Source organism: Hypanus sabinus, chromosome 12 (assembly GCF_030144855.1).
Source record: "Hypanus sabinus isolate sHypSab1 chromosome 12, sHypSab1.hap1, whole genome shotgun sequence".
NCBI lineage: Eukaryota > Metazoa > Chordata > Chondrichthyes > Myliobatiformes > Dasyatidae > Hypanus > Hypanus sabinus.
This window is the reverse complement of record NC_082717.1, coordinates 69,612,211-69,636,023: the sequence shown is the minus strand read 5'-3', so window position 1 is coordinate 69,636,023 and position 23,813 is coordinate 69,612,211. Positions and strand designations below refer to the sequence as shown.

The 23,813-nt window shown below is 36.8% G+C and overlaps 1 protein-coding gene across 1 annotated transcript in view; it reads right to left on the bottom strand.

Annotated features, from left to right (window-relative positions):
* aplf (aprataxin and PNKP like factor) overlaps positions 1-23,813 on the bottom strand; it is a 47,062-nt gene that overhangs the window by 4,384 nt on the left and 18,865 nt on the right. The window contains exons 6-10 of the mRNA XM_059986180.1: positions 10,319-10,512; positions 6,850-7,217; positions 2,904-3,023; positions 1,966-2,012; positions 362-403 (exon numbers count right to left, since the gene is read on the bottom strand). Coding sequence (XP_059842163.1) covers positions 362-403; positions 1,966-2,012; positions 2,904-3,023; positions 6,850-7,217; positions 10,319-10,512 — 771 coding nt within the window. The remainder of the gene's footprint in view (positions 1-361; positions 404-1,965; positions 2,013-2,903; positions 3,024-6,849; positions 7,218-10,318; positions 10,513-23,813) is intronic.

The following is a 23,813-nucleotide window of genomic DNA, read 5'->3' as shown; positions in this document are numbered from 1 at the left end:
CTGTTGGAAAGTACCGAAGCATATCTATATGACTTGTACATCACAAAGAGGTAAAAGCAAGGATAACCAAAAAAGTTGTGTTTGCATGCTTTTTTTAAAAAAAACATGCTCAGGATGTTACAAAGTGCTTCAAATCCAACAAAGTACTTGTGAAATGGAGTAATATAATAGACAAAATATGGCAGCCAAATTGTACACAGCAAGATTCCAGATGCTTGCAATAAGTTGTGTTGGTGAGAGAAGCAAATTACAGAGGGGCATTAATAAGTTAAGTAAATGAGAGAGAGAGATGAGCAGCTAGTTTTTTGGTGCTGAAAATTTAAGAAAATCAATCTTGGAATACTGAAAAATGATTCATTACCTTTCTGAGCAACTTTCCTTCTTGATCTTCTTACTTTGCTTTCTAAAATTAAAATATTACCACATAAGCCTAAACAAGTCTATTGAGTACAAGAATTATGGCTATCAGAATCACAAAATACCATGAAACAATACTACTGTAGTCTACAAATAGCTACTTAAACAATACAGTGGGTTAAGACCAATGATACTCATCTTTGTTTATTTTAATCTTTCATTGTCTATGTTTGAATCTGTCATTAATGATAATAATCTTCCCTTTGCTGGCTTAAAGTATCTATATCAAGTAGGCTTAAGCAGCCTCAGCTCAATTCCTGTTGGCCCTGGGCATAAAGAACAAAACTGGCCCTAATTTAGCTGTTATTGGCAGTCTCCCTAAGGGAAGCTGCAAGGATGGAAAACATCAAGAAATGGAAAAATATTCTGCCTGATGCAGCACAGACTACTTGTCTGAAGATGGGTTAAATTACCTTGTTGGAGAATTATTTTACATCTGGCTGTAATATACTTTTCCTGGAAGTGCATTATTCTGAGATCAAGTACTCAAATCCTACTCCTCCATTCTGTCATTCCTTTCTCTTTTCATCATTATCCAATAAACCTTTACAGCATCCCGGGTTACAAAATGTATTTATTTAGCAGTTATTTCAAGTTTACACTATTATTTTCCACCTTTTGCTCTCAATAATTTTAATTTGCATGCTAAAAACCTAAATGTTAGTTATTTTCCTTTAAAATAGAGTACACTGCACATGACATAATTATAAAATATGCAGATCTACATACTGTTGCAATAATTGAAGCAAATGAAATTTCAGATGCTACGCTATTCATAAAAATAGCAAATCATTTGCAAATTGATAAAAATAGCTGCAAATTTTGAAAATTTTAACATTCATATTTTACCAGTTTCTATCAAATTTATAATTTTATTTCTTTAAAGAAAATCAACTGGGATTTAATTTCAAGAAAAATCCGTTTCTTGACTTCCAGTACAATATTGCTTGCAGTAGCAATCAATCAAAAATGTTACATTTGAGTAGAGAAACTTCTGGTAGATGTTCACTAACATTTTACCTGCTACTAGAAATCTAAAATTTCCAGCACAAGTCTATAAAATATAACGTAAAATGAGAAAGTTCCAATACCTAACATAATTAATAGTGAACAGTCTAATGCAGCATGCTGAGTATCAGGGTGTTTCTTTATCTGGTAGGTTTTCTGAACTATTGGACATGGTTTCTATTAATACATCAAAATTCTGAATTCACACTTTTAAGGAGCTACACTCAATTATGATCTTCCAGTGAACCAGGTGAGTAGAAAGGGAGCTTGGGCCCTGGGGCAGGTGAGCTAAATGCAGGATATCCAGATAGTTAATACATCAGTTTTACCGACTTTTGAAATATTAGCACTGTTAAGATTATGTGAAAAAGTTATGAAAGGAAAGCAGTTTTGCAGTCTATGTGTTATGTGATAATGTACACAATATATACTGACTACTGCAGTGTAAAGAACTTAACATCAAAGTCAAGATGTCTATAAACTGTGTAAATAAATTAGATCAATTCAGTTTATATGATACAATACGTAAGTCAATATTACCTGGAGGCTGAGTGTGCTTGTATTCTTTCTTGTGCTGTGGGTTTTTCCTTCAAAATGACAAAACATATTTTAATCTGCCATTTATTCCTGGATAATACATGTCATAAAATGGTGATGTGCTTTTCAGAATGACAGTGGTTTAAAAATTTCATGAATACATTTACTTTTACTTTATAATATAAACCTTCATAATTTTCTCCCTTCTTCTACTCTGAAGGGATTTTACTTTGAGTTATAATCCTACCCAAAAGGGATTTAACTCCAGCAACCAGTGTTCATGCGATGTGTACTTGAGTTTGCACAACTCCCACCGACTGCTTCCATTTCCCCAAGAATACCTGTTTCATCTCACACTCCAAAGTCATGTGGCTGATAAATTATTCAATCACTGTAAATTAACCGGTGTGTCGATAAGTACTAGAAATGTACTTGAGAGGAATGCGTGAAATAAAAAATGAATTAGTGTAAGTGGGTGCTTGATGGTTATAATGTGAATGCCGTGAGCCAGTAGCTCTACTTGAGTGCTGCATGACTCTTACAAGTCCGGTCCAGAGATTGCAGTGATAAGCTAGGTGAAATCAGTGGATCACAGCAAAGATATTTTCTATTTCTAGGTTAAAATTGCGGTGCAGAACAATGAATAAAATGGTGTAGGTCACCAAGTAATAAATGAACTATCAATATTTCTTTGCAAAGGTAGACATTAAGTAGTAATAGATTTATAATAGTTTCACATTTCTTTGTCTGTACTTGTTTTGCTCCTTCAACTAAATTTGGAAATTCAGCAGCTGCAATATTTAGCTTTTGATTGAACTCATGATTTCAGCAATCATGAGAGAGTATTGGAGGTACTAAATTTAAGCAAAATGATTGAAATGAAAAGAGCTTTAAATTGGAGCAGATAACTAAGGACAGGCATTGTTGTACAAAGAACCAACCTGTAACAAGCAGTTCCAAAAGGACACTCTGGTTTGTTATCATCATCTTCTTCTCTTAATGGGTCCTCATAATCTGGATCTCCAGGATGACTAAACTCTTGAAAGTGAAGTGGATTCTTCCTATACAGGAATTTAGAGATACTAAATAATTTTTAAAGAAGTTGCATTTAATGCAAACACTTAAAACATGCACAAAATGTTGGAGGTACTCAGCAAGTCAAGCAGGCTCCTGATGAAGGGTCTCAGCATGGCTGACAGCATCTATGGAAGGAAATAAAACAGTCGATATTTTGAGATGTCAGTATTCCAGTATTTTGTATGTGTTTTTGAAGACTTCCAGCATCTGCAGAATCTCTTGTGTAACAGAACATTAGTGTTGTACTTTGAAAATGCTTGAATATCTTGAAATGTGTTCACAATGGTGTTTAAAGTCTAGTTGAATACACATAAGATGATGAGATCTAATGCAAGTTAGCAAGCAGTTAGATCAATAAGAATATTTGGAAAGGCACATGGAAATTTTTTTTCACTAGATTTACTAACTTTTGATATTTCAGTTATTCTCACCATCTAATAGAATACATCTATTTATGGTTCATTATAAAACCTTGATCAAATCCATAATGAGGCTTCAAAACCGTTCTTCTATTTAAGGATTATCTCACCTTTATTTCTGTACCTTGCTTCCTCTAGATTCTATACATTTTATTTATTTTCTCTCATCTTCACACCTGGGCCCATCATTCTGACCAAACCACTTCACATCTCAGCTATTTTATTTTGAGTCCGAACTAATACTACATTTTTAGTATTGCTCTTTAGATGCTCCCCTTCCTGGTATAGTTTGCTACTCATTGGCCAATTTAGAAAATGTTATCTCTCTCTTTATAATTCTTCATTTACAAACAGCACAGTTTTAAAAGATTGCATTCACACATTGAGTGACTTCTGCCATAAACTTGCCTTTAATTTTTGAGGGAGTGTTCATTTGATTTAGTATATTTGGTTCTCACCAAATCCTGATGTATATAACTTTGCAGTCTTATTTTTATTGTTGTAATTACTTAGGGATAAATGTCTTAAAGAAAACAAGCTGCAAATATAATTTAAATACTCTCATATGCAAAAATCAAAAGAAGTACATTCTGTGCAGGTAGAGTTGCAAGAAAAGGTTTGTGAACCTTTTGCAATTACTGGTTTTCTACATTAATTACTCATAAAATGTGCTCTGATCTTCATAATAATAGACAAACACAATTTGCCTAAACCAGTAACACACAAACAATTGTAATTGTCATGTCTTTATTGAACACTTTGTGTAATCATTCACAGTCCAGGCTGGAAAAAGTATGTGAACCCTTGTATTTAATAACTGGTAGAACCTCCTTTAGCAGTAATTACCTCCACCAAATGTTTCCTGTAGCTGCTGATTAGACTTGCATAAAGGTGAGGAGGAATTTTAGCCTATTGCTCCATTCAAAACTGTTTTAGTTTATTAATATTTCTGGGTTACCTTGCATGAACAGCCCACTTTACATCATGTCCCAACATTTCAATTGGGTTAAGGTCAGGACTCTGACTTGGCCATTCCAAAACACAAAGTTTTCTTCTTTTTAAACTATTCTGTTGATTCACCCTTGTCTTTCGGGTCATTGTCTTGTTGCATTATCCAACTTCTATAAAGTCTCCCTGACATTCTCCTGCAAAATGTCTTGATACAATTTTGAATTAATTGTTCCCACAATGATTGCAAGCTGTCCAGGCCCTGAGGCAGAAAAGCAGCTGCAACCATGATCTTCCCTCCATCATGCTTCACAGTTGGGATGAGATTTTGGTGGTAGTGTACAGTATCCATTTCCCTCCAAACATAGCGGTGTGCATTTCTGCCAAAAAGCTCAACTTTTGCCTCATCTGTCCACAGACGTTGTCTGAGAGGCATTGTGGAACATCCAAGTGATCTTTTGCAAACTTGAGACGTGCAGCAATGGTTTTTTTTGGGAGAGCAGTGGTTTCCTCCGTGGTGTCATTCCATGAACACCATTCTTGTTCAGTGCTTTTCTTATAGTGGGCACATGAACAGAGACTTTAGCAAGTTCTAGAGAGTTTTGCAGGTCTTTTGCTGTTACCAGTTCATTCTTTTTCACCTCCTTCAGCCTTGCACATTGTGCTTTTGGTGTGATCTTTGCAGGACACCCACTCTCAGGGACAGTAGCAACAGTATTGAATATTTGTAGACAATTTCTCTTACCGTGGACTGATGAACACTCAGGTCCTTTAGAAATGCTTTTGTAGCCTTTTCCAGTTTCATGCATCTCTACAATTCTTCCTCCAAGGTCCTCTGAAAGTTGCTTTGCTCAAGGCATGGTGCACATAAATAGATCTTTCTTGAAAAGAGCAGGAGCTGTCAGTAACCTGACTTTGTGTCTTTTTTATAGGACAGGGCACCTCTACAACCCACTCCTCCAATCTCATCTCATGATTGGAACACCAGACTCCAAATTATTATCCCAAAGGCTCACATACTTTTAAAAATCTAGACTGTGTTTAAATGGTGTACTCAGTAATGATGAAAAGTACAATTGCTTGTATGTTACTAATTTAGGCAGATTGCGTTTGTCTATTATTGTGACTTAGATGAAGATCAGACCACATTTTATGAGTAATTTATGCAGAAAACTAGGTCCAATGGGTTCATAAACTTTTTTTTGCATCTGTACTAACCACAGTGAATAGTCTGTTAATTGTACAAATAACTAAAGCTGCTTGAAGATTAACTTCTCAATAAAGAGCAGTTTGGAAGCACGATACCAAATCCTGTTATTACTACTTTCATGAGATCCAACTGGGCATTTCTTTATTCCATTAATGAAGGTGGATGTTGAAACTATTAATAATTAAATTTAGTGTTTTAAACATTTAAATGAACCTTCTGCAAATGTGAATTGGTTAAAAGGCTAATGTAGTATAGTACTAATTCCAAAATTGTTCGATTATTTCATAGCAGTGGACAAATTCTTGTCATTAAATTTTGACATGTAATAGAAATTTCTTTTTAGTAGTTTCTTAGGCTACATGAGGTTGGCAATTATTGCTCATCTCCAGACTTTTCAGCAATTAAAAATTAATCTTTTTTCTTCTCTTCCTATTTGCCATCCGGATCAATCAATTTCCTGTTGCAATTACAAACTTTTTTCACCTTTGCATACTATTGTCCTCAATTCATTTTATGATATTCCTTCTTATTTGAGTCATGTATAATTTGTTCCATGCTCTATTACGTTCCATGGTTCAAGAACAATCTCAGATTGTTTGCTGAATATATATTTTAGCACTTTTACCTGCCAACCTTGCCACATGCCCCATCCTGTCACTGCAAACAAAAATGAAAACTCACCTACCAGTCACCTACTCCATCCAGGTTGCCCATTTTTTAATTGGAAACTAACAATCTAGTTTTAATCTACTACAGACAATTGCCAGCTCTAAATGAAAATCTTGATGCCACTTTTATTAATTCTAGAAACGGGATGCACATGTGTAGTATGGAAGCTATAACTCACCAGCTTAAGGCCCTTCTACAAACACTTTCGGATCTGGAAGGCTGCTTGGACTACAAACTCTTTTGTCTCTTAGAAATGAATCTTCATTCCTTAAGGCACTTCCTTACCAAGCTTAATGATTTTCTTATGAACAGTGGGATTTTGTCATCATGTTACAGATTGGATTTCCAATAAATATACAATACAGAGAAGCCAGCTAAATTTTCAAAAAAAAAAATGGATCTGCTTCTCAAGTTCTTTCTAATTGTAAATGTTGCCATCTGCTCATATTTGTTTGCACGTCTCAGCAGATTTTAGAAGGCTGGTGTATTTTATACGTGAAAAAAATAAAATATAAAACTACTCATGTGCATATACTATACATTTCTATGTAGATGATAAGATACCTGTAGCAATTACTTCCATATACACATGCTCTCTTCTTTTGATCTTTAGCTTGAGAACAACTTGTGCCTCCAGCTGACTCCATTTCTTCAAGTCCTGGGCTTCTATTTTTACAATGGGGATCTTGCATATGTGTGTGCCGCAGCTGTTCCTGCACTTCCTCCTCCTTCTCCTCCTCCCTATCACTCACTGCCCAGTTGCTTACTTCATCTGATTTCTGTGGGCCACAATGTTCTTGGCTGCTCCCTTCAACATCATCAAGCTTCCAGTTCCCCTTAGTCTGAGAAAGCATACTGAATTGGTTCCTTATTTCTTCTTTCCTTTTCTCGTAAGTGGAATTTGTTCCAAAATTATTCTCCTTCGTATTGCTCTGGGAAACAAAAAAATTGCAACCATCTGTTAGAGAGGCTATTTACTCATTTTACATGAAACAGCAACATAGAAATTTTCTCATAAGAAAACATTACAAAACATTATCCAAGATTGGCATTAAATTTTGTATGGCAATTCTTGGTATGTTAAACTGGTTTCAAGATGTCTTTAAAGAAGAAATGAAGTAACGAAACAAGGATATAAGAAGAAAATCTGCAAACTTGCCAAAAGGTACAATTACAAGAAGGCCACAGCAGGAGGACATCTCACAGGTGTAAAGGGCTGGAGGAGATGACAGAGAGGAATGGAAGTAAAAAGTCCAAAAAGTAATTTGTATGTAACAATGAGAATGTTAAAATTACACAGTGATCAGAAAGGTTGGGGACAACGAATGAACATTACGTGGAACTATTAATTTCTTCAGTCATGTTTGCCTTCATTGAGAGAAGCAGTCCTATTTGCAGTATATTTACAGAAGTGATCCAGGGCAATCAAATCCAAGGGGAGTAATCCAAAAAGATCCACAATACGAAACACAGGTCAGAACACAAAGACTACAAATTTGTTAATATGGAAACTAGCACGATTCTTTAAAGGTAGATTCTTCCCTGTGGCTCTCTCTCTTGCCCCCTCCCCCCAACCCAGATGCCAGCTTTATTAAATTGCACCCTCCAAATCTTGAGTGGAGCAGTCCTGACAAGGGGTCAGGTCTAGCAGAGCTCTATATTAAAATTGACAGCGCCTCAGCGCCTGGAACATGGAAAGGTGAATGGAGAGAGGACAGATACAAAAGCACGGATGCACACAGGAGTGGTTACCTAACATATCTCCATTTTACAGTATTGCATCCTAGACCTTAGTTGTTAAAGCATGTAGTTGTTCCTTTGGTGTGGATTACTGCAGGACTCTAGTTTTGAAAATGGTAAGTCAAAGTTATATTCTTTCAAAAACTTTGCGACAACAATGACTTTGAGCTCAGACTTTGAACATGCATGCAAATACCACCTGCCTACTACAGTCAATGACTAAAGTTGAGATTACCTCAATTCTGGAGTGGAGGAGATGTAGGATGAACAGTGTTCCATTTGAGCTGGAAGTTAAGATCATGGCTTGTATGCAAAGACAAGACTTTCTGTAGGAAACCAACTTTAGAAAAGCATTTCTGTCTTTTGAAAGGTTATAAAAGTCTTATATAATAATTAATGCTTCTCCATGTGATTAATTTGAAGTAGATATCCAGTGAAGATCATGTCTTAGAATAGATTCCATAATTGGGTTTGTCTCTTTTCTTGAAGGTTATCACTGTGAAATGTCTTCCTCCTTCCAGATGTGGAATATGAGGGTGTGAATTTGTGGTTTTAACTGAGAAAAACTTCTTTTTTATCATTTCAATAGGGATACAATCTACCCAAGATCTTCCAGTTTCTAATTTCGCATACGGACTATTTGATAACTAAAGAATCAGAAGGTTGCAAGGTGGATGGGTGCAGAAAGGTCACTATGGAATGGAGTTAATACATTCAAATCAAGGACAGACATGTCCTGACTAAGGGTCTCGGCCAGAAACGTCGACAGTGCTTCTTCCTATACATGCTGCCTGGCCTGCTGTGTTCCACCAGCACTGTGTGTGTGATGTTTGAGACATTCTTTGAGCAGATGTTAAGTGCTGTTTTCTCCTAGATGAACTCACCTCTTGGCACATACTGAAACTTTGGGTTACACTTGGCCTTGTAGTACTGAAGAATTCATGTATGTCACAGATATCAGCAAATTACTGGACTTCCTGTACAATCTCCACTCACTATTTGTTCTTTCAGTTACAGGCTTTCCATTGTATCTCAGCCTTCAGGTGCCTGAAGAACAGTTTCTGAATGGAAAAATACCCTGTATTTGCAATTAATTAAATCCCAGATTTCCTGATCATTCTCATCAAATTAGTACTGGGATTTTCTCATTGAGAAGACAAGAGATATTAATTATCATGGACCTCAGGGCAGTCCAAACCTGTGGTTGTGCAATGTCCATTTATCTAATGTCCCAATATTAATTTGCTTGTGCTAATATTTCTGTGGCTGCCTTTATTTTGGAAGTAACAAAGGATAAAGAAATGGTCAATTTAAAACTCCTCTGCATTGAAATGACAGGGGTGATATAATCTAACATGGGTGATGTAATCTTCCTGGATTCATGTATTGCCACGAAATCTTGCACTTGCCTCATTGCTATTTTTTTTTAAACTGCCCATTACTCTGTTGGTGCTTAGGGCAGCAACCTCTAACTCTGATGTGTTCAGGGGTTCCTTCAGCATGTCAGTAACTTCCTCTTGGTTGTCACTACTGTTAAGCAAGCAAGTCCTGTGTGGAGGCTTAGGGATACCAGATGTAGAAAATTTTTTCACTGCTGTTTCTATATCAACTTTGTTTTACCAATCAGGGTTGTTAGCCCTGAGCTGAACCCCTAAATCTGGTGGGCCGGCAAACCACTCTTAATATGGTCTCCACCCTTTGACATTTTAGGCATGGGTGACCTGACCAAGAGCCAAAGCATAAAGCCCTGACTCCAGCCAACATAGCTCTCCAAATCATTAAGGCACACAAGCTTCCAAACCCTGACAAGGCTTTGGCCCTCTTGGAGGTCATAGCCAACAGTGTGCAGGTTATGGCAAGATTTCCTCCAAACATTTTATGAGGCAGGGAGCTTTCCTTGCTGCTTTCTTGCCAAATTCACCTTGCCAGAGGACTGTATCTCTCCCTGGATTTGAAGCCAAATGTGTTTTAACATGTCTACGGAAGTTATTGGACACTAGTCATCTTAGACTTACTTGTCGTTGAAGCCTGTGTGTTAATTAGGATGAAAGACCATCCCACATTGTAAAAAATAAACTAAACGAAAACAACCACTTCTCCTTAAAAGCTCAGGATCTAGAATGGTAGAACCCTCATGGATCTTGTTGTTGAAGAGATAAAACTGTACATCTGGGAAAAAAGTCCTAAAATTGGATTTGAAATCAGTGTTTGTTTGCTGATACTGATATTAATGATCAGAAAGTAAGACAGCAGATTAGTACTAATAATGAACAATCCACAAATTATTTCTTACCTTGCTGAGAGTAGGCTTCTCACTTTCACTTGCCTCAGTGATTTTCCTTCTGCCCTTTTTCTCTAGTGGTTGATCTGAAGCTTCATTTTCTTTGATATTCTCAAATGATTCATTTCTTTTTCTTCCTGGTTGATTTACCTCAGTTTTGGTTTCCTCTGCATCACTTCTTCCTCTTCCTCGTCCCCTTCCTTTACCTGAAGCAAATAAAATGAACAAAAAAAACTGATAAGCACAAAAAATAATAAGTTTTTTTTAAACAAAAGTGATCATCTTAACAAGTTTACCACCAATTTCTCAGTAGATGGACAAGCGGATTAAAAATAAAAATAGATTATTGAAATGATGATAGAAATAGACTTGCTTGTTAGATGGGTATAATGACTGCCAGAATGACCTGTAGCTTGGTAGAAATGATTAATTCTACAAACACTCATTTGGTCAGATAGGAATTTATGGACAGAAAGTTTATTTTTCACGACAACGATCCTCCATCAGAAAGGCCTGAAATGTTAACATAAATGCTGTTTCTCTTTACACCCGCTGCATATTTCCAGCACTTCCTATTTTTATTTGCTTTCCAGTGTTCACTATCATCACTGTGTTCAGCTGGTAGCAATGACTGGATTTCCTGGCATTTAAGGTTTATAACTGAACAAAATTATCAATGGTGCAATTGCTCAAATGCTGCTAATCTTGGTGATTATAAATTCTTTGTATACATGTAACAGTAACAGCTTAGAATATTATGCTGCCTAATAATCTCGTGAAGATAAAAATAGAAATTGTATTTCAATACTTTTTACAAGCTGAGGTATACTTTAGAGCCCTTAAAGGGAGAAATATATAAAGATTGCTGATTTCTCCCTTCCGTGGATCTTTAGCAACCGTAATACTTACTTATCTTCTTACAGCAAAGATCATTTTCTGCAGATCCATTGGCAGCAATCCAGGATCCAAAAAGTACATCACTATTGCTCTAGATGTTGAAAATAAGTTTGTCTCAGTAGCATAACTGAACAAATGCTGAACAGTGCCAAGGAAAACATATTCATGAAGGAAAAAAAATTCTCCTTGTTTTTATATTTCACTAATCTGCATACCAGAGCATTCATAACATAAACAATTTGTACGGTTCAAATCAAAATGTAAGAAATACTCGAATAAAATAGTCAGTGTAATCTAGATTCAAAACAAGACTTTAAAAATGGTAGTTGTTATATCTACTCTGCAGCTGATAATTTAGTATACTGTATGCTGTTTAATTATTAGTAAGTATTGTAGTTCTTTTCCAGGCAACTGATTCATTTTACACGAAAAGGCTTATTTTACATAAGCCATATATCCCAACATACAACTCTGCTGCTGTTTACATCCAGTTAAAATCTCTTGTAATTTTATGTGCCTCATTATTTCATTTCTTTTTATCTAGTTTCTTCTGAAATTGTTAGGTAATAGTTTAACTCACTCTATTGGTTTGATAAAAGCATAAAGCAATTAATAGATAGCTGAAACCAGGTGAGGGTAAAGGGAAGTGGGGGTGGGAATGAAGTAAGAAGCTAGACTGTGATAGTGGAAAATATTAAAGGCTGAAGAAAAGCAATCTGACAGGAGAGGCGAGTGGACAGTGGAAGGAAAGGAAGGAATAAAGGTACCAGAGGGAGATGGGGCAGGCATGTAGGAGAGGAAAGAGGGGAGCCAGAATGGGGAATGAAAAAAGGGAGAAAGGTTGGAGGACAAATTACAGGGAATCAGAAAAATCAATGTTCATGCCATCAGGTTGGAGTTACGGGTGTAAGCTGGGGAAGAACCCTGAGGGGAGATTGGTGGAGTCAATACAGAAAGAAAGAAGACAAGAGCAAGCTGAAATAATAGACCTGCCCAGACAGACCACCTTCTGGATATTCCCAGGAAAGCGCTTTGGGGCTATGGTAATACAAGGTTAGGAACGGGAGTCCTTAGTTTCAAATTTTCTCCTTATAATCATTAAAGAGTGCTGCTATGGTATTGTTTGGTAGATACCTGCAGCCCCCTAGTGGTACATTGCTGTTTTCAGGTATGTATTTCAAAAAGCTGCTCTGCTGGTGATTCAGACAGTCCACAAACAGTATCATTTCAATAAAATTTATAACTTCTGTACAAATTGATCACTTTCTACTAACTCATAAAAGGCATTTTATTATCAGGAACTACTGGACTGTTGTAAAATGCCATATGGTGTACCAATGTCAATAGACAATAGGTGCAGGAGTAGACCATTCGGCCCTTCGAGCCTGCACCGCCATTTTGAGATCATGGCTGATCAACTACTATCAATACCCGGTTCCTGCCTTGTCCCCATATCCCTTGATTCCCCTATCCATAATGCCTATCTAGCTCCTTCTTGAAAGTATCCAGAGAATTGGCCTCCACTACCTTCCAAGGCAGTGCATTCCTGACCCCCACAACTCTCTGGGAGAAGAAGTTTTTCCTTAACTCTCTCCTAAATGACCTACCCCTTATTCTCAAACCATGCCCTCTGGTACTGGACTCTCCCAGCATCTGGAACATATTTCCTGCCTCTATCTTATCCAATCCCTTAATAATCTTATATGCTTCAATCAGATCCCCTCTCAATCTCCTTAATTCCTGCGTGTACAAGCCCAGTCTCTCTAATCTCTCTGCGTAAGACAGTCCAGACATCCCAGGAATTAACCTCGTGAATCTACGCTGCACTTCCTCTACAGCCAGGATGTCCTTCCTTAACCCTGGAGACCAAAACTGTACACAATACTCCAGGTGTGGTCTCACCAGGGCCCTGTACAAATGCAAAAGGATTTCCTTGCTCTTGTACTCAATTCCCTTTGTAATAAAGGCCAACATTCCATTAGCCTTCTTCACTGCCCGCTGCACTTGCTCATTCACCTTCAGTGACTGATGAACAAGGACTCCTAGATCTCTTTGTATTTCTCCCTTACCTAACTCTACACCATTCAGATAATAATCTGCCTTCCTGTTCTTACTCCCAAAGTGGATAACCTCACACTTACTCACATTAAACGTCATCTGCCAAATATCTGCCCACTCACTCAGCCTATCCAAGTCACCCTGAATTCTCCTAACATCCTCATCACATGTCACACTGCCACCCAGCTTAGTATCATCAGCAAATTTGCTGATGTTATTTTCAATGCCTTCATCCAAATCATTGACGTAAATTGTAAACAGCTGTGGTCCCAATACCGAGCCCTGTGGCACCCCATTAGTCACCACCTGCCATTCCGAGAAACACCCATTCACCGCTACCCTTTGCTTTCTATCTGCCAACCAGTTTTCTATCCACGTCAATTTCTTCCCCCCGATGCCCTGAGCTTTGATTTTACTCACCAATCTCCTATGTGGGACCTTATCAAATGCCTTCTGAAAATCGAGGTACACTACATCCACTGGATCTCCCCCATCTAACTTCCTGGTTACATCCTCGAAAAACTCCAACAGATTAGTCAAGCATGATTTACCCTTGGTAAATCCATGCTTTTCTTTCTAAATCTTTTTATTAATATTAGTAATATGGACAGAATACAAATGATATATTGATAAAGAAATTACCAACATATAAATTCCATTACATATGAAAAAAAACATACATAATAGTTACAATATAAATGAGTTTACCAAAACATAAGCCATAAAATATATGTATGAACATAGTAAGTCTAAATATTTCATAATATATGATATAAAGAAAACAGAAAAAAGAAAGAAAAAAAACAAAAAACATATAATGCCAAACTAGCTAATCTAATCTAATAACTAATAACTAAAAGAAAAAAGAAGCAAAAAAGAGAGGAAAAAAAAGGGGCGGTTTATAATATCTCACAAAAATAAGTATTCATCAATGCCGTCACTTCCGGTCCTCTCAAAATCCATAAGCTAAAAGCTGGGAAATCAAATGAACTTGGCACAGGGTCATATTACATCATATGAAAATGTTGAATAAATGGTCTCCATAACTTTTCAAATTTAATAGAAGTCTCAAAGGTACCACTTCTAATTTTTTCTAAATTTAAACATAACATAGTTTGAGAGAACCAATTAAATACAGTGGGAGGATTAATTTCTTTCCAATTCAACAATATAGATTTTCTAGCCATCAGAGTTAGAAATGCAATCATTCGACGGGCAGAAGAAGATAAATGCAGTGAGTCTAACATTGGTAAACCAAAAATTGCGGTAATAGGATGAGGTTGTAAATCGATATTCAAAACCACAGAAATAATATCAAAAATATCTTTCCAATATTTCTCCAAAAATGAACAAGACCAAAATATATGAGTTAAAGACGCAATTTCAGAATGACATCTATCACAAATAGGACTAATATGAGAGTAAAAATGAGCTAATTTATCCTTGGACATATGGGCCCTCTGTACGACCTTAAATTGTATTAGTGAATGTTTGGCACATAACGATGATGTATTAACTAATTGAAGAACTCTATCCCAATTCTCACTAGAAATACTAAGACTAAGCTCTCTTTCCCAATCGTTTTTAGTCTTATAAAGAGGCTCTGAACATATCTTCATAATTATATTATAAAGTTTTGAAATAAGCCCTTTTTGAAAAGGGTCTAATTCAAATAAACTCTCCAAAATATCTGAAGGCACAAAATTTGGAAACGTAGAGAGTACAGAACTTAAAAAATGTCTAATCTGTAAAGATCTAAAAAAAATGAAATCTAGGCAAGTTATATTTGTTGGATAATTGCTCAAAAGACATGAAACAATTATCTAAATAAATCAGAAAATCTTAGTAATCCCTTAGTTTTCCAAGCCGAATAAGCTTGATCTATAATGGAAGGGTGAAAAAAACAATTAAATACAATAGGACTATTTAAAATGAATTGCGTCAACCCAAAAAATCTCCGAAATTGAAACCATATACGCAAAGTATGTTTAACTATCGGGTTGTCAATTCGTTTCAACAATTTAGAAAGAGCAAAAGGGAGAGGAGTCCCTAAAATAGAACCCAGAGCATAAGCTGATACCGATTTAGTTTCTAAACTCACCCAACAAGGGCCAAAAGATCCACCCCCATCTTTCAACCAACATAACAAGTATCTAATATTAACTGCCCAATAGTAAAATCTGAAATTAGGTAATGCTAACCCGCCTTCCTTTTTTGTCTTCTGTAAACATGTTTTACCTAACCTGGGATTTTTATTCTGCCATATATATGAAGAAATTTTAGAGTCAACATTAGTAAAAAAAGATTTCGGGATAAAAATTGGTATCGCTTGAAAAATATATAAAAACTTAGGTAAAATAACCATCTTAATAGCATTAATCCTACCTATTAGGGATAAAGATAAAGGTGACCACTTAGTAAACAAATCTTTAATCTGATCAATTAAGAGTAAAAAATTAAATCTAAATAAATCTTTATGGTTTTTTGTGATTTTGATCCCTAAATAAGTAAAAGAGTCATTAACTAATTTAAAAGGTAAATTTCCATAAATTGGGACCCGTTTATTCAAAGGAAACAATTCACTTTTATTAAGATTTAACTTATACCCAGAAAACTCACTAAATTGAGCCAATAATGATAAAACTGCTGGAATGGATTTCTCCGGGTTAGAAATGAATAGTAATAAATCATCTGTATACAAAGATAACTTATGAATATCTGTCCCACGATTAATTCCCAAAATATCCTGTGATTGTCTGATGGCAATTGCCAAAGGTTCTAAGGCAATGTTAAATAGTAATGGACTAAGAGGACATCCTTGTCTAGTGCCCCGAAATAAGCGAAAAAAAAGGAGATCTCTGATTATTGGTAAACACTGAGGCTACTGGAGTATGATAAATCAATTTAATCCATGATATAAATATCGGACTAAAATTAAACTTCTCCAACACATTAAATAAGTAAGGCCATTCAACTCTATCAAATGCTTTCTCTGCATCTAATGAAATCACGCATTCTGAAGTGTCATGTGAGGGAGTATAAACAATATTCAACAATCTCCTAATGTTAAAAAAAGAATAACGATTTTTAATAAAACCAGTTTGATCATCTGAAATAATTTTGGGTAATACCTTCTCCAATCTAGATGCCAGTAACTTGGAAAAAATCTTGGAGTCTACATTCAATAAAGATATAGGTCTATAGGAAGCACAGTTAGTAGGGTCTTTATCTTTCTTCAATATTAGAGAAATGGAAGCTCTATAAAAAGATTGTGGCAAATTCCCCAATCTAATGGCTTCCTCAAAAACCTTACCTAACCAAGGAGAAAGAGTAGCGGGAAAAAATTTTAAAAATTCAACTGTATAACCATCTGGACCCGGTGCTTTCCCAGAATTCATTGAGGAAATAGCCCCCTTAATTTCTACATCCGTAATAGGAGTATCCAATATCAAAAGATCATCAGATGATAATCTTGGAAAATTTAATTTCCCAAGAAAATCAGACATGGTATTATGATCTTGAGGAAATTCAGATTGATACAGGGAGGTATAGAAGTCTTGAAATGCCTTATTTATCTCATCATGATTAACTGTCAGATTCCCATTCTGCTGACCAATCTTAGTGATTTGACGTTTAACCAAAGCATTCTTCAATTGACTAGCTAACAGTTTACCAGATTTATCACTATGTATGTAAAAATCAGATTTAGATTTCATTAATTGATTTTCAATCGAGGATGTAAGTAATAAACTATGTTCCATTTGAAGTTCAAGCCTTTGTTTGTAAAGCTCCTTACTAGGAGCAATCGAATATTTCTTATCAATCTCTTTAATTTTATCAACCAATAAGAGAGTTTCCATCTTAGTACGTTTCCTCAAACCAACAGAATAAGAAATAATCTGTCCATGTATATACGCTTTAAAAGTGTCCCAAAATGTTCCGCAGGAAATATTATCTGTAGAATTAGTTGAAAAGAAGAAGTCGATCTGCTCCTCCATAAATTTTATAAAGTCAGAGTCTTGCAACAAGGTAGAGTCAAATCACCATTGTCTGGCATTAGAAGCTGTATCCGTAAATTTCATAGAAAGTAATAATGGAGCATGATCAGAGATAGCTATAATATCATACTTACAACCGATTACCAATGGAATAAAACAAGAGTCTACAAAAAAATAATCAATTCTCGAATAAGAGTGATAAACATGTGAGAAAAAAGAAAACTCTTTGTCATTAGGATGCCGGAATCTCCAAATATCAAAAACTCCATTGTCAGTCAAAAAAGAGTTAATACAAGTGGCCGACTTATTAGGTAAAGTCTGAATAGATAAAGATTTATCCATCAGAGGATTTAAACAACAATTAAAGTCACCACCCATTATTAACTTATATTCGTTTAGATTGGGTAAAGAGGTAAATAAAGACTTATAAAAGTCAGGACAATCCACATTTGGAGCGTAAACATTAACCAAAGCAATCCATGCTGGCTCGGCCCAATCCTACCACTGCTATCTAGATATGCCACTATTTCATCCTTAATAATGGACTCTAGCATCTTCCCCACCACTGATGTCAGGCTGACAGGTCGATAGTTCTCTGTTTTCTCCCTCCCTCCTTTCTTAAAAAGTGAGATAACATTAGCCATTCTCCAATCCTCAGGAACTGATTCTGAATCTAAGGAACATTGGAAAATGATTACCAATGCATCCGCAATTTCCAGGGCCACCTCCTTTAGTACCCTAGGATGCAGACCATCTGGACCTGGGGATTTGTCAGCCTTCAGTCCCATCAGTCTTCTCATCACCGTTTCCTTCCTAATGTCAATCTGTTTCATTTCCTCTGTTACCCTATGTCCTTGGCCCATCCATACATCTGGGTGATTGCTTGTGTCTTCCTTAGTGAAAACAGATCTAAAGTACTCATTAAATTCTTCTGCTATTTCTCTGTTTCCCATAACAATTTCTTTGTCCTTTCACAAAGACAATTTATGATATCTGTTGGCCTATGTCTGACACAAAATTTATGTAAGAGGGCAGGCAGTGATGGATAATAAATGCTAGATTGCAGGGGACATCCAGATCCAGAAACAATTAAGCTAAAAAGCTACTGTCAGGAACAATATAATGTTTTTTGTTATTTACAGCCTTGTACTTCTCCTGCATCTTCTGCCAGGATCAGGATTCAGTGGATCCATTTTTCCCTCAAGTTCACAACATATCCAAAGTGGAATACAATACACACAAAGTGCTGGTGGAACACAGCAGGCCAGGCAGCATCTATAAGGAGAAGCACTGCCGACGTTTCAGGCTGAGACCCTTCGTCAGGACTAACTGAAAGGAAAGATAATCTCTTACTATCTCTTACTATCCTTCCTTTCAGTTAGTCCTGATGAAGGGTCTCGGCCCGAAATGTCGACAGTGCTTCTCCTTATAGATGCTGCTGTGTTCCACCAGCATTTTGTGTGTATTGTTTGAAATTCCAGCATCTGCAGATTTCCTCGTGTTTGATATCCAAAGAGGCATTGTTGCTCGAACTGTGCTATTTACAGATCCATATTCTCCATTTCCTTTGCATTAATTCACTGTCCTGTTACACCCTTACTTTCACAAACCAAACCAAGCGCCAGTGCAGTCTCTACAGTAACTACTGCGTTTCTTCTTGTGTCAGTATCAGTTATTCTGGAGACATTGAATCCAGTCCAGCCATGCAGTCATCCTGACCCACACTAATCTTTTGTGGACAGACAGTTCCCAATGACAAGGCCTGACTATCCATGAAACTGAATGGCTGCAAGCCATAACTAGACCATTAAACTTTAAAAAAAACACAAATTTATGAAATTATTAACAAATGCAATTAATTTAAAAATAACAGGTAATTTCATTAAAGTTACAACATCAATTAAAATAAGCTAAAAAAAAACACTAAGGTGGATACTTTCTCAAGTGAATGAGGCTATTTGAGACATTTCAGTTATGGCTGCCATAAGTTGAGGGCCCAAACAAAAAGTGTATCCAGTCTCTCATCTTGTGCAGTTATTCAAAATCAATAGTGAGTCCAGTGACAGATTGAGAGATAAGATGCACTGTCTCTACTGCTTTCCATATTCCCGTAATGCTTAAGGCAATTAGCTTCAAATATTAATAATGATATGACAAAGAAGGTTAATACCCTTTGTGAGAATCAGTAACTTCAGAACTCAAGGCAGGTCTTGAGTTCCAGGGAAGTACACAACTAATGACTCAAAATAATTTACTCTCCTTCGTCTATACATTCTGGTTCGAATAAACGTCTCATTTCTATATACATTATATAGCTATATATGTCATACATATGTTTATGTATACTGAGGAGGTGCTTGGGAAACTGAATAACAATAAATAACAATAAACCTGACTTGAATATCCTGCCTTTTATTTCCTCAAAGCATTCCAACAGATTTGTCAGCAAGATTTCCCCTTCCAGAAACCATGCTGACTCTGGCCTACTTCATCATGTGCCTCCAAGTATATCAAAACCTCATTTTAAGAATAGACTCTAACATCTTTCCAACCACTGAAGTCAGGCTAACTTTGCCTGTGCTTTGCCTCCCTCCCTTCTTAAATAGTGGAGTGACATTTAAGATGTTCCAGTCCTCTGGAATGATTCCAGAATCTAGTGATTCTTGAAAGATCATTTCTAACGCTTCCACAATCTCTTTAGCTACCTCTTTCAAAAACCCTAGGGTGTAGTCTACCTGGTGCAGGTGAGTTATTTACTTTCAGACCTTTCAGATTCACAAGCACCTTCTCCTCAGTAACAGCAACTACACTTACTTCTGCCCTTTGACTCTCTCAAATTTCTGGTATGTTGCTGGTTCTTCAACAGTGAAGACTAATGGAAAATACTTTGTCAGTTTATTCACTATCTCTTTGTTGCCCATTATTTCCTCTCCAGCTTCACTTCCTAGACATCCAATGTTCACTCTTGGCTCTCTTTTACTCTTTATATTCACGTTTATATTATTGGCTAGCTTACCTTCATATTTCATATTATGTCTCCGTATTACATTTCTTTCTTTCTCTCCTTACTAATGACCTTGACCAATACGAAAATATATAACCATTACAGCACGGAAACAGGCCATCTCGGCCCTTCTAGTTCTATATCAGAAGTGAAATTTCTATCCACCCTCCCTGCATGTCTCTCTTTAGCTCATCAACACTTCTGTGCTGTTAGATAGCATATCTGATATCTGGTCCTGAATCATCAAGCATCCTGTGGATAACAAAATTGAATCTTACTTCTGATTTCTGATATCATTTAATGTTCATTCACTTTCCAGAAGAACTAAGCAACCTGTAATAATACTTTCACCAGCTAACTATTCCAAAAGTTAAATCTACATGAGAACTGCTCATTGCCACTTCAAAATGCTTTTTTTTTAAAAAAACAGGTTATTCAAAAGCAAGATAACATTTCAGCAAGAAAATGACATCCTCAGCTGTTCATGTGTTGATAAAAATAATGTTTATCAGTTTGGAGAAATAAGGGAGTAGAAGCATTTTTTTCAAAATTCATATCAATGCATAGTCATTTTTATTTACTGCTATCTTCCGTTCCAATAATTACATGAGCAGGCAAAATAAACTCCATATTTGCATTTATGACAATAAAAATATACTAAAATATAGACAATAAAAGTAGCGCTTCCAAGTTCTATGTTAAGAGAATTTAGAAGCACCATTCTTGTCCAGAGTGAATATCTTCCAATGACAAGATTTATGGTCTCACATTTGTTAACTTAATTACAACTATATCTTTACTCCTAATAGATTGAGAAAAATAATGTTCCAAATCTTCTTCAATTACCTTCACTTTGAAATTTGCAATTTCACATTAGTTGATCAAGAGATGTTACCCAATTGGCCTTTCCAAAGTTCTGTAAAGACTTTCACACATTTTCCAATTAGGAAATCAGCCTTAATAAGTATTTGAAACTTGTGTAATGCCCTGGTTAAGAGTTCTACCATTAATCCTGTAGGGCATTTCATTTAGTAGCTTTCTGTAAAAGCAGTGTGTCCTGTTGATGGAAATGTTGAGTTTCAGCTAAAGATAAGGGGCTATGATGTTCAACTTAGAATGTTGTGTTAGCCAATCAGGATGGCAGAATTGGGAGAAGATTCTAGAGAGAGCTGGTGGACACTGGTGGGGTTCATGGTCTTTTTGGTAGGAGCTGCTGGGAGGACAGGAGGGAAGGTGGCTGAGAATGCCATGGGAAGGAACATTCCTGTTGAACAAAGTGCTTTGTGCAAATGAATGGCTCCAAGGAGGAAGGGCCAATACACCCGAGAGAGAGCTCATTGGTTTGAGATGGATTTCAAGCAAAGTTTGGAATGTGCAGTACGTCTTCCAGCTACATTGAACTCTTTCCAGTTTGCCTACAACTCAAACCGGTCTACTGATGATGCCATTGCCTCAGCCCTCCGCTCTGTCCTGTCCCACCTAGAAAATGATGCCTCATACACCAAGATGTTGTTCATCAACTTCAGCTTGGTGTTTAACACAATCTTCCCTCAGAGGATGATGGGCAATTTGCCCTCATTAGGACTCAAAGTCCCTCTCTGTATCTGATCCTGGACTTTTTGGCAGAAAAACCTCAGTCAGTCCAAGTTGGTAGCAACATATCAAGCTCCAAAACGGTGAGCTCTGGTGCCACCCGCCACCACCACCCCCCCCCCCCCCCCACGCCGGGCTGTGTGCTCAGCCCACTGCTACTCACGCTGCTGATTTATGACTGCACTTCCAGATTCAGCTCAAACTGCATGAAGCTCTCTGATGATACTACAGTGGCTGGCCTCATCAGCAACAATGATAAGTCAGCATACAGAGAAGAGGTAGTGGCTAATCAACTAGAGCAAGAACAACAACCTGAGTCTCAACCTGGGACAAGACAAAACAGATGATTGTGGATTTCAGGAAGACACAAGTCGACCACTCTCCATTGTATATCAATGGTTCTGCTGTGGAGAGCACGAAGTTCCTTGGTGTACACATGACAGACGACCTAACCTGGGACCCACAATACCTCACTAGTCAAGAGGGTACAGTAGCATCTACATTTTCTGTGGGTGCACCATGGTCTGGAGGAACATTGTTTTGTTTGGTTGTATACATGTACAGCAGGACAGTAAAATAGCAATAAAGTTGGACTTGAATCTGTATAGCAAATGAAAACCAGCAATAATAGGGAAAAGCAGCCTTCGATCAATCTCTGTTTTACACCAAAGCTCAGTTTTCTGTTATTGAAAGCAATTTGATAATCAAATTCATCAGGACTTGAAAGGAATAGATAAGATAGAAGTAGGAAAGTTGTTTCCATAGGTAGGTGAAACTAGGGGATATTCCCTCAAGATTCAGGGGAGAAGATTTAGGACGGAGATGAGAAGAAACTGTTTTTCCCAGAGAATGGTGAATATGTGGAATTCTCTGGCCAGGGAAGCAGTTGAGGCTTCTTCACTAAATATATTTAAGAACAACCTGGTACTCCAGCTGCAGTGCTGCCGACAAAAAAGCCTTGCAGAGGGTGGTTAGGGGAGCAGACAAAGTTATTGGGGTCTCCCTACCTTCTGTCCAAGACCTCTTTCAGAGTCGATTCCTGCAGAAGACACGGTACATCATAAAAGACCCCTCACACCCTCTCCATGAACTGCTTGTTCTTCTGCCATTAGGTAAACGTTACAGGAGCATCAAAACTAAAACCACAAGGCTACAAAACAGCTTCCTCCCACAGGCAGTCAGACTGCTAAATAGCTGCTCTACCTGACTCTGCTTTGGATACCTTCAACTTGCACTGGACACTTAGAACTTGTTTTTAACTGACATGTGGTTGTTGTGTTTTACTATTTATTGTTATGTTTATTATTTAGTGTTGCGTTTGTTATGTTATGATTGCACTGCTCCTGGGAAACACTGTCTCATTCTGCCCTGCAGAGCTGATGTACGGTTAGAATGACAATAAAGTTTTTGAATCTTGAAATAGTTAGATAGGTTTTTACATAGTAAGGGAATTAAGGGTTATGGAGAAAAGCCAGATAGATGGAGCTGAGTTTACGGACAGATCAGCCAAGATCTTATTGAATGGCGGGGCAGGCTCAATGGGCCAGATGGCCTCCTCCTGATCCTATTTCTTATACCAGTGTCAACAACTGCTGTCAATTAGAATGACAAGCTAATGACATACACAATACATTGAAATTACTTAGTTCTGAAAACCATAATATCCATACAGAAGTTACTGGTGCTTAGATAAGTTAAAGATACAGATGTATACATTAGAAAACACAGGAAATGTGTAAAGACTAAAAGGCATTCTGGCAAACTTGACCAAATGTCATAATTAAGACAGGTTTTAATATCAGTTTAATATCAGTTTTAACCAGAATCCACAAAATATCCTGGGAAAATACATTCAAAAGGTATCTGGCAATGTTGCAACTTGGCAAAAACACAAAGGGCCACACGCCTCAAATTTAAGTAAATGGTGATGGGAGACTCTGGATAGTTCCCTATTCAA